Source organism: Lolium rigidum, chromosome 1, assembly GCF_022539505.1.
Source record: "Lolium rigidum isolate FL_2022 chromosome 1, APGP_CSIRO_Lrig_0.1, whole genome shotgun sequence".
Classification (NCBI taxonomy): domain Eukaryota; kingdom Viridiplantae; phylum Streptophyta; class Magnoliopsida; order Poales; family Poaceae; genus Lolium; species Lolium rigidum.
This window is the reverse complement of record NC_061508.1, coordinates 245,526,449-245,538,095: the sequence shown is the minus strand read 5'-3', so window position 1 is coordinate 245,538,095 and position 11,647 is coordinate 245,526,449. Positions and strand designations below refer to the sequence as shown.

Here is an 11,647-nt window from a genome sequence, read left to right as displayed (position 1 = left end):
CTACCCTTAATATTGGGGGGATAAGATCAAATCCCTCCATTTGGGGGATAAGATCGAGATCCCTTGATTGTAGGGGGTGGGGAGACTTGAAGTCAACCCCCCTAAATGTGCCTTCCTTAGAGAGGGGTGGGCCAAGGGTGGCAGCCCGAGCCGCACCCTCCCTCTATAAATAGAGGTGAGGGGTTGGCCGGCCACCACACCCTTTTCCCCAACCCTAGCGGCCACCCTCCCTCCCTTCTTCGCATGCGCAGGCTTGGCGAAGCCCTTCAGGAATTCTCCTCCACCACCGCCACCACCACGTCGTCATGCTGCTGGGATTCCGAGGAGGATCTACTACATCGACACCATACGTGTGACCGAGTACGGAGGTGATGCTCGCTTGCAGAGCCGGAAGGACTTCAACGCGAACTTGAGTTCAGCAAGTGTACGACTACATCATCCACAAGATCTGATCTCGTTACCACTTTGGAACTTCAAGGGTAATGTTCTCTTCTATCTCGTTGCGTCAATCTAGTAGATTAGATATCTTGGCCTTTTCCTAAATTAAATCTTGGTTTTGTTTGTTCTTATGGTAGAAAATTTTCTTTTCTATGATATGAACCCCTACAGAGCGAGTCAAATTATGTTGTGTGACATTTGGAGCAATGATTGCACAAAACCAAGTGGAATTTTCATGGCGTTTGCACAAACAAGTGGTACTGTACAATGTTTTACCAAAAAAAGAAAAGATCAACCTCAAGTCCTAGTAAGAATAATATGTTCCAAACAGGATTAAGATTATGACTGCTGACACTTGGCACAAAACCTATTGAAAATTTCAACATTTGGGATAAACAGGACAGAGAGATTAATTGAACCAGCTAGCTACAAAGCTATACATACACAGCAACGCCACCATTAGGCCGTCCTCTTGCGGTTGGTAGGGCATGGGCAGAAATGCTTAAATTGGCATTACTGCGGTCCTGCTGACGTCGCCACGTATTCCTTTGGACACAACGTACAAACCAAACCAAAGCAGTCACGAAACACACTAGACTAGCTACACTCACGCTCACAGAGTCACGAACTGACGAAGACGCCAAACCGAGAGGGCCTCTTCCCGTGTGACCGTTGCCCGCCGCGGCCGACGGCGGATAAATTCAAACCCCGATCACATGAAAATCCACCGCTGAAACAACATCCCGACAAACCAAAACCAAAAACCAAAACCAAAATGTGTGAACCCGAGTCACCCGCCGCCCGTGCCACACCGACGGAGCCCCCACCTGCCAGTCGTCAGCCACGGAGTGTCGGCGTACGTCGGCTCACCCGCCGCCGCTCCGGCACTGGTCGGCTGGCCGGGCCTCGAGGGGCCCGCCGATGGTGGGGCAGCCGTCGGCGGCGGACGCGGACGGCAGGTCCATGCAGTTGTACGAGAGGCAGAGCGCGGCGGAGTCCGGGAGCGGTCGCGGCGGCACCGGGAAGCCCGTGAGGAAGTTGTGCTGCGCGTAGAACGTGGTCATCCGCCCCGCGAAGACGCTGCGCGCCACCGCGTCGGGCACCTCCCCGGAGATCTTGTTGTTGTTGACGTACAGGGTCCCCGCCGCCGCCAGCGCCTCCGGCACCTCGCCCGAGATGGCGTTGTGGCTCACATCCACCACCGCCCACGCCGGCGTCGCGGACGACGCGGTTGCCGCGGGCACGGCGAGCGGGCCAGTGAAGTTGTTGCGGGAGAGGAGCAGCGAGGAGGCGCTCGGGAGCGCGAAGAGCTGCGGCGGGATCGCGCCGGAGAAGTCGTTCATGGAGAGGTCGAGGAAGGCCAGGTCGGCCGGGGCCTGGCTGGCGGTGGAGAACGCCTCGTCGAGGGTGCCGTCCATGGAGTTGGCGGCGACGGAGAAGTAGCGGAGGGTGGGCGGGAGAGGTGGGAGCGTGCCGGCGATGGAGCAGCGGCTGAGGTCGACGTGGAAGAGCTGGGAGGCGGAGAACTGGGCGGGGATCTGGCCGGAGAGGCCGGCGTTGCTGGCGAGGATGAGCACCTTGAGGCTGGGCGAGGACGGGAGGAGCAGGCCGGAGGGGACGGCGCCGTCGAGCCGGTTGCTGCCGAGGTCGAGCGTGTGCAGGTCGGGCAGGCCGGCCAGGGAGTCGGGGACCGGGCCGGTGAGCCGGTTCCCGGAGAGCGAGAGCAGCCTGAGGCGGCGGAGGCCGGCGCCGAGGTCGGGCGGGATGGACCCGCCGACGCGGCCCGGGTAGAGGACGAGGTCGGTGAGCGCGGTGAGGCTGGCGAGGGATGCCGGGAGCGTGCCCGCCAGGCCGGGCGAGTCGGAGAGGCCGGTGCCGAGGGTGAGGACGGACACGCGGAGGAGTTCCCCGGACGGGTCCGACTCGTCGGGAGCGCACACGACGCCGGCGTAGGCGCACGGGGTGGCGGCGGCGTCGTCCCAGGAGTCGAAGAAGCGGGAGCCCGGCAGGTCGCGAAGGCTGGCGCGCACGTCCCGGAGCGCCGCCGCGTCGCGCTCGTGCAGCGCCGCCCGGGCGCAGGCGGCGAGCAGGAGGAGGATGAGGAGGAGAGGGGGCAGCGCCATGTGAGGCCGCCTCGGCCGCAGCGAAGCGGACAAGCGAGCTGTGAGGCAGGGGCGGGTCGGGTGGCGCGCTTTGGGAGACGAGCGAGCTCGGCAGTGAGAAGAGTGGTGGGGAAGAGCAGAGCAGGAGTGATAGCGAGCGAGCGAGTGGGATCTGGCTGAGTTTTAGCAGAGCTGGGCTGGGGTTAAGAATGAACAGCGGATTAGCCTGCCACTTCTTTACCAGGCGGTCGGTGGGTGTACCGCGGTCATGGCTGATAAAGGCCTGCCGCTGATGCTGCGAGCCTGTGGCCGGTGTCGGAAGGAAACGGCATCCACCACCACCACCACCACCCTCCGGTCCGGTCGCCAACACCGCCGTACGGCGCGGGCGCGGCCATGAGTGTGTCTTTTGGGGGCGTACCTCTGGCCTCTGGGTGTGGTGATGATGGGGGGTTGGGCGGGGCAATTATGCCCCCGATCGTATGGCGGGTTTTGCGTATTTGCTAAGTATGTACAGTGCGCAATGTACTGTGACGGTAATCAATTAGTTGTGGAGGGGACATGCTCATTGGTCGACTCGTAGTAGTATGATGCACCGACGCCGATTTGCATTGGTGTATGCACAGTGCTGCATTGATAGGAATTTAGTGGCAAGTTTGTAGCACTGACACGGGAATAGAAAAGGAATTTTTTTTTTGAGAAACAAAGTATAAACGCAGGCCCTCACATACACGCGCATACACTCACCCCTATGAACGCACACACGCACACCCTACCCCTATGAGCACCTCCGGAAGACCGAGCCGGCGGATTGGATCTTGAAATTGACGAAGTCACCACAGTCGTCTCGCTGTCGAGCCTCCCACTGAAAGAATATTCCGCCTTTATGAGACACACAGATGTCAAACCTGGGGTTTGAACTACGGTGAGTGCAGAATCAACCACCCTCCTAACCACCCAACCTGAGGTTGGTTCTCGGAATAGAAAAGGAATTAGTACTATGGATCTACAATTTCAATCACACTTTATTTTTACACCGGACTCGTCGAACAGGCTCACCCTCCCCTGTATTAATATAACAACCACGCTAATATAAGGATTCGATAATAAGAAAATGCTAGGGCAACAACAACAGCATGCCCAAAAAGAAAAGAAAAGATGACAATGACGAAACGGCGAAACGATAAAGACCCGCAACCACTGCGCCCTCCGTCTTTGTCCCATCATGCTCGGGGCACTCCGAAGTGCCTCGTACCAAGCATCATCTTCAAGAAGGGAAACACCATCGACACGGCGCTGCTGCTCAGACTAGATTGTTCCTAGGGTTTCCCCCGGTACGTAGAGTACAGTGGACGTGGATAGGGGTTTCCACAACGCCCTAAGGAAGGAATGGTGCCACGGGAAGGCGGCACCGTGTCAGGGTCAGCCAAGCTAACTAGGATGTCTCCGATCCTAACCACAAAAACCCTGGTACATGGGAGCATCACCACCCAGCTTCGCCACCAACCAGCATGGGCACCACGATTTTGAAGTTGCCATCATCAGTTACTTCGTGAAACTAGCCAACGGCCTTAACAACGGAGATACACGACATCTTCACGATGAGGGACAACAGCCTTGCAGCCACGCGAGAGGAACCCACCTCCACAGCCGACCGGCCTGAGCAGCGGGTGCACACCAGGCCCCGTCGGGCACGATCAGGGCTAGATGGGCGTGTGAAGCTTCAGGCGCCCTGCTGCAAATGGGCAGGCCGTAGAGCCGTTGTCCTGAACCCCCGTCGAGCCATCGTCTCCACCTCTGGTAGACCTAGCCATAACAATGCCCCATCCCGCTGGACCCCGTCGGGGCCAAGGCGCATAGGCCAGAAGCAACCGGTGGCCACCGCAGTCGCGCCTCACCGCTGCGAGATGGCACCATCGACAGCCACACCCGGCCAAGCCGAGCCATGGCCGCCTGTGGAGCACCGCCGCCAGGGAGGGGAGGGCCCCGACCCTCCCTCCATGACGCGGGGAAGGAGGAACCTCCGCTGGCGGTGGGAGAGGGTGAGAGGAGGAGGGGCGAGTGCCGTCAGGGGAGAGAACCCCATCACCCTCGGGAGGGTGACAGGGGGGCGAGATGGTTTCATCGTGTACTGCCGTGCTATCGACCATTTTTTTACACATGACTGCATTTGTTTAATATTTGTTGTATTGATCACACAAGAAAACAAACCGGTTGCAAACATGTACACATTTAACTTGTATAAAACTAGAGTTTCTAGATTATAGTTTTCCATTGGGTTGATACAATTTAAAAATAAATCCAGTTGGCTGAATTATTTCCTTTTTTACCATGTAGTTTTTTTGGCAAAAAAGTTAATAATCATCAACAAGTAATACAGTTTACAGTAGCGTGGTTGACAAATATGCAATTAACTGTCATCTTTCAAGAAATTTGTGTGTCTCAACAGGTCCTGCAGCATGTGTGTCAACCCTATACGCGTCTCAACTAAATCGCTTCCCCCTCTTAGTATAGGGTTTATCAATTAATAAATGGTTACATATCTACTCTAAAGTCGAACCAAAAAAAACAAATGGACTGCTTCAAGAGTTCTAAGTGCATGAGAAATTCTTTTAAAAAGTATATAGTGTAGAGAAATTGTTGGAAATTCTCTAACCTTGCAAATCCTTACAATCCGCGTTCAGTGCTTCAAATGAAAAAAATGGAAGACGGGCAGAGAGGATGCATGAGCGATCGTGAGGCGCTTGTAAAATCCATCTAGGATGTTCTCCCTCTTGCGGCCCGACGATGCCGGTCCACTCTGTCCGCGGTGGCCTTGGGACCTTGGAGGCGTGGCGGACCACGGCCTCTCGTCGGTGCGAAGGTTTCAGTCCTTTGTTTAGTTTGTTTTCAGTGTCTTCTTCGAGATGATGAGACGTCAACTACTCCTGAAGTTAGAATAAGGTTCTCCCTGCCCTATCGTCGCTCCAGTGGTGCGTCTAGCGTCGACGGAGGGCACATGGAGTCGTGTGTCCGGTGGATCTTGTGGGATCCGGCTGGTTTTCGTGTTCGTTGGTGTCGCTTCAGGTCAATCTTTTCTGATCTACGGGTGTCACCATTGGTGATGGTTGTTGCTCCAGTGTGCGGGTCCTTTGAGGTCTCAGCATGACGATTTTCCATCTGTCTACAACAACAAGCACCACTAGGACAAGTTTTGCCTGGCTCCGGTGATGAAAGGGCGAGGACGGCGGTGCGCACTCGGCCCGCACTAGTGTGTAGGCATCGTTGGGTGGTTCGATGACCTAATTATAATTTTTTATTACTGTTGGGCCTATTTGTACTGTTGTTGATGATTATTAATACATCGGTGAAATTTTCGCAAAAAATAAAAATAAAAAATAGAAGTTAGAATATTTTTTAAATTTTTTTAAAGGCTAAAAAGACAGCGAGTAGCATGTTTGCATAGCATCGTCACCTAAATTAAAACAGTCACACTAGCTCGTACCATGGGATCCTTTTGCCAAATTATCTGGTGCAATAATTTAGGACGGGGAGTTGTTGTAGGGGCACTGGGGTCAGCTCACCCCAGTAAATATGAGAGAACCCTTCATTATTAATAGTATCAACTATTGATTGTTCTAGAAGATTACCCCACTCAACAATACATGGAGTTAACCATATGGTTTTCTCCCCTAGTTTTAATAACTGTGCACTAATTCATATAAAATACACTTCCTTCATTTTATTTTACGAAATGTTATTACAACCAACATATTTAGCATCCTATTATTGGAGGGAGTGTAACGATCTGGGCACATGCACATATATCGTTACACCTTTCATATGGGTCGGAACTTACCCGGCAATAAAAAATGCAAGCATGATTTGGGGAAGGGTTTTGCTCTATTGTAACAAGGACCAGTTATCTACTCCATCCAACTAGTTTCGGGTTCGAGCCCGGGCAACCCATATGGAAAATAAATAGGACCAATATTAGTTTTTAACTTGAACTCACTTCATTTACAAAATTTAGCAGTTGTATATTTTAATGTTAGTTCATTCTATAATTATCAAAACTACAGTATTCCAGTTAAAAGTATTGTTGCTGTACTCAAACTTAAAGATCTTTGTTCTTCTAGGGATTTCGACACTATATTTTCTTAGGATGAAACAATAGAAAATCACTTCAGGACAGTTTCGTAGCTTTCATTTTCATTAAGATGCTGCCTACTATATTGTCTAACATCATTGTTTTATACTTGGTATTTCAATTTTCTTATCTTTTTCGGAATGCCTCTTAGAATTTTTGTGATGATGTTTCCAGTTTCATATATATAACACTAGTTGTGTAGCTGAATTTGAATACTTTCCAGAATTACAGACGCGTCTTTGGATTCTTTATCATTTCTTTTTGTTTGGCGCGACTTTTTTACTATAATATTATATAACCTTAAGGAGTTCTTCAAATAATTGAATTATTGTTCAGATGTCGAATGTGAACTCCCACTTCAGCATGAGAGTGTGGCATGTTTATGCGTTTTGTATACTCTTGATTTAAACAAGACTAACTCTTTTCCAAATATTCAGAACTATATGGAAATAATTTCAACACTAACTCTTTTGCATGAAGCTGTGCTCCACCACCATGCTAAATATTATGATGATGTGGTCATGACACCGTAGGGCATGGCTTCGGGCCATTTAGCTTGACGTCGTGGGGCACCCGTTCATCCACAGAGTCATGAAACGAGGTTAGTTTTGAAATTGATTTTTTGGAATAGGGTTATTTTGTGCTAAAGTTTTTAAGAGAGTTTGTTTTGTGGTAAGTTGTGCAATCTTACAAAGATATGAAACTCTCTGAAGGTACTACTATGGTAGTAATCAATTGTACATGTTAATACAAGAGCAGCAAAGATCTAAGCAAATATGTTGGCAATTTACACACGTATGAGATCAGGAAATGTTTAGAGCATCTTCAGTCGCGTCCCCCAGACCGTCTCTCAAACGGTGTCGAACTGAGCGTTTGGGGGACGTGTTTCGTTCGTACCGTGTTTGGGGGACGTCGCTCCCCAGCCGCGTCCCCCAAACGCCGCCCCAAGCATTAAAATACTCTTTTTTGTTTTTTTTTTGCATTTTTATTTCAATAAAGAGAAGAAATATTCCACAAACTAATACATAATTGGGAACGTGGTTTACATGAAGACATAATTTGGAACATGGTTTTTCCACAAACTAATACATAGTTTGAACCATGGTTAACACAAATATAAAATATTGCAAAAAAAACTAAACCTAACTAGGCCGTGCATCTAAGGTTTCGTGTGTTCGCTGCCAAGAAAGAACACTTGAGGGCACACCCAGTCACCCAAAATAGAAAATCCAGCTAGTGAGGGTGCCCCTGTTGGTTCTTCCGAGGAAGAACAACCAGAGACCTCCGTGCATATATTCGCTGCAAAGAAACAACACTCTTCAGTCGTTGTCCTCCTCGGTGCTGTCGTAGTGGTAGTGGCGGCGGCAGCGTATCTCGTCGAACACCTTGACGTTCATGTCCCTCTCGCCAAGGTAGAAGAACATGAGGACGAAGCCGGCTTCGAGGCGGTGGTAGCGCACGAACTTCTCCCAGCCGATGTGGAGGTACATCTTGCCGCGCGCGTCGTAGATCACGTCGATGATCCACCGACAGCAGCCGCAGCCATCCCCCCGCAGATTCATCGAGCGCGGGCGCTCGTCGCCGGTGACGTAGTCGGCGAAGGAGTCCGGCAGCCTTTGGATGCCGTGCGGGTCGCCCTTGAGGGCGACGATGAACTCGAATAGCATAGCCCGCTCCTCCTCCTGTATGTCCGACGATGAGGATGACGCCGGCGTCGCAGGCGACGACAGCGTGTAGCTCTCCCGCGGCCACGACCACGACCATAGCCGCGAGCTCGGCCTGCGCCTCTACCAGCCATGGCGTCGACTCTTGAGATGGTGGCGGCTAGGGTTGGGGAGAGAGGCGATAGGATTTGTGTGTGAGAGGAACGATGAGAGGCGGCCCTTTTTATAGGCCGGAGGGAGGCGGGGGAGCGGTGGCGCTCATTAATGCCGGCACGCAGAGCTAGGCGCGACGAGACGCTTCGCTGCGCCTCTGCGGGAACTGCACCGTCGCTGCGCGCTAATAACTTTCGTCGTGAGGTAGGCGACAGTTAGGTTAAAATTCAATGTGCCGCTGACGGGTCGGCCCAGCCACTCCCCGCCTCGCTTTTCGCTGTGTCCGGCATCCCCGGCCGGTGCGTCCCCTGTGGGGCGGGGATGGCCTCGGGGTGCCGAACACCGTATCGGGACGCGCCGGACAAAAAGCGGATTTGGAGGACACGACTGGGAACATTTTTTTGTCCGACGCGCCCTAAATCCCTTTATGAATGGTTTGAGAGATGCGACTGGAGATGCTGAAACTGAACTCTGCTTCAAGCAGCCGACGCAGATGCAGTGATGAGCATGGAACCTTTCTATGCATCGAGTACCCTTTAAAGAAACATCATCTGGGACTCGGACAGCAGAAGCTACCGAATGCATGGGCTTTCTCTAACCAAAGGTCGTTAACGGCCTCAAGGCTGCTGGTCAGTGGTATGATTATGTTGGCTGTCACCTGATAAAAAGGCTAATGGATTGTTGTTCTCGATGGGCCTGAAACTGCTCAAATCATAACAGAGGCATCCAACTGCTGCTACGCCCTTTCTGTAGTTAAGAACGACTCCCAGTTGCAGACATACATGTGACCTCGAAATCGATGGAGTGTACGCATGCTCGAGTCTGGATCATCTATCTCGCCTGCGAACACGCATGCTCTACTGATCTAGTCAGGCAAGCTTCGTCTGTCGCTGATTTCGACCTCGAGGTGTCCAGGAGCATTGCCTGCCTACCCTAGCTAGCTTCTCGTGCGACAGACAGGCAAGTAGGTTCACATGTTGCGTAGGACTGTCAGTGCACGCCGAAAGCAGCTACAATGGATACGATTTGCTAATACAGTATTACATTCTACCTTATTAGATCGATCTATATGTTGAAAATATACCATTTCCTCCGGCCCAAATTTATTGTTGCATCCACATGCTTTGTCTAGCACAAATGTACTTATGAGCTGTGTCAATTAATTTGTGCCACACGGAGTATGTAAATTTTTACGTGTACATGTGTATGAATGTTGATGTTTTTCTGAGGATAAATTTATGTTTTACCCTAAACGAACCTAGAACATTCACCTCACATACTGTGTTCGCTACCAAACCATGATCATCTAACGCGAGGTCAGTGATATTCGTTTTTTGGGCACACAGATCTCATTGCACCTCCAGCTATGTATGAGATCGTAGTTTTCGGTCACCCTAGCTCCAAGTTTGTTCGAAACGGCTGTCTAGAAGTCACTCCGGGTGTTCGGGAAATCCCGAAATTTTGGGACGGGAAATTCGGAAAAAAAATATTTCGGAATTCAAAAAATAACACCCGAAAATGCTTCATAATATGTCGTTCCCGAAATTTCGGGTACCCGATAATTTGGGTTCGGGATCGAGAATCCTTAATAGCCCGAAATTATAAACTGAAAAACAAGAAGTTGAGCAGTGCAAGCAGTCTTTCAGTCGTGTAGCTTCCGTCTTGGGGCAAGGAGGATGGAAGGCAGAGGTGTCTCGTCGCGCTTCAAGGATGATGAGGAGGTGGCGGCCGGCGGGCGCGGTTGTGGCGGTTGGCGGCGGCCGGCGGGAGCGGTTGTGGGGAGCAGCAGCCGGCGGGAGCGGTCGTGGCGGGCGACAGCGGCGAGCGGCGGCGGCCGGCGGCCGGCGGGAGCTGTCGTGGCGAGCGGCAGCGGCGTGCGAAAGCGGTCCTGGCAAGCGGCGGCGGCCAGCGGGGGTCTGGGGAGATGCGAGCATGGGGAAATAGTAGGTAGGAATGTATTTTGTGGCGCACCTAAAAGTACGTGCTCCACAAAAAATATTTTTATGACGCATAGGTTAATATGCTCCATACAATTTTTCAACTTCTATGACGCATCAAACATTGGTGCGCCATAAAATTCTCGCTTTCTGTGGCGCATGTAGCCAGATGCGCCACAGAAACTTTGTGGGGGGCCCACATGGGGTCCGGTATCGCACATGGGTGAAGGCAATTATGTGGCGCATGTACCAACATACGCCATGTAAAGATGGAATTCTGCGGCGCATGGGGGCCCAAACCTGACACTAGCAGGTCACATTCTTTCTGTGGCGCATGTAGGCATATGCGTCACAGAATGTGTAGGGTTTTTTTGCTCTCCACTTGTAAGGGTATTTTACCCTTATCCATTATTTTGGTAACAATGACACCGTGCTAGTGTATTTGGACTAATACATGGCTACAAGATGATTCCCAGGTATTAGCCAAAGAGGTATAAAGGTGTATCAATGGAAGAAGAAGGCAATGGAGACCCCCCCAACTCGACGAAAGAATCAACAGGATTTTCCTGTGTCTGGCCGGTCACTGGCCCGGTCGGACCGGCCCTGGCACCGGCCAGCCCGGTCAGGACCGGCTCCGGCGCTTGTGCCATCCGGGCAGGATCCAGTAAAGGGGGGCATGTCCTCCGGTCGCCGCCCGGTCTGCAGCCCGGTTAGGACCGGAGCGTCTGGTCACCATCCCGGTCGGACCGGGCTACCGACCGGCTGCCCCGGCGCCAACCGGATTTCACGCTTGTGCCATCCGGGCGCATTCCAGTATGTCCAGAAGCTCCTCCGGTCTAGTTCCGGTCCCTGCTCCGGTTGAAACCGGCCGGCCCGGTTGTAAGCCCGGTCTGACCGGCCTGTGCGCCGGCCGGCCCGGCGCCAAACCCGGTCAACCGGATTCCTCGAAGAAAATCTGATGTGGCAAGTTGACCAACGGCCATTTTTCGAAGAACACTATAAATAGGCCTTCTCCTACCTCTGAACAGTTAGGCAACATACTACAAGCTGTTCTTGAGCACTCTCTCTCTTACTCCATTGCTAGAAACACCAAAAGCCTCAGATCTCCCTCCTCCTCCACCCAAACTCAAATCCCTCCGGGAATCATTAGAGGAGGACCCGATCTACCGTTCTACCAAGCCAAATCTCATTCCCCCTTGTATTCATTGAGAAGCTTGCTTCCTA

The 11,647-nt window shown here is 52.0% G+C and overlaps 1 protein-coding gene across 1 annotated transcript; it reads right to left on the bottom strand.

The window, feature by feature from the left end:
• Positions 1–1,304: 1,304 nt before the first annotated feature.
• LOC124683436 (LRR receptor-like serine/threonine-protein kinase GHR1) lies at positions 1,305–2,549 on the bottom strand (the record flags this gene model as incomplete). Its single annotated transcript, XM_047217947.1, has 1 exon — positions 1,305–2,549. A coding segment is annotated over one exon (1,245 nt), but the record flags the coding sequence as incomplete, so codon positions are not given.
• Between the last annotated feature and the right edge of the window lie 9,098 nt (positions 2,550–11,647).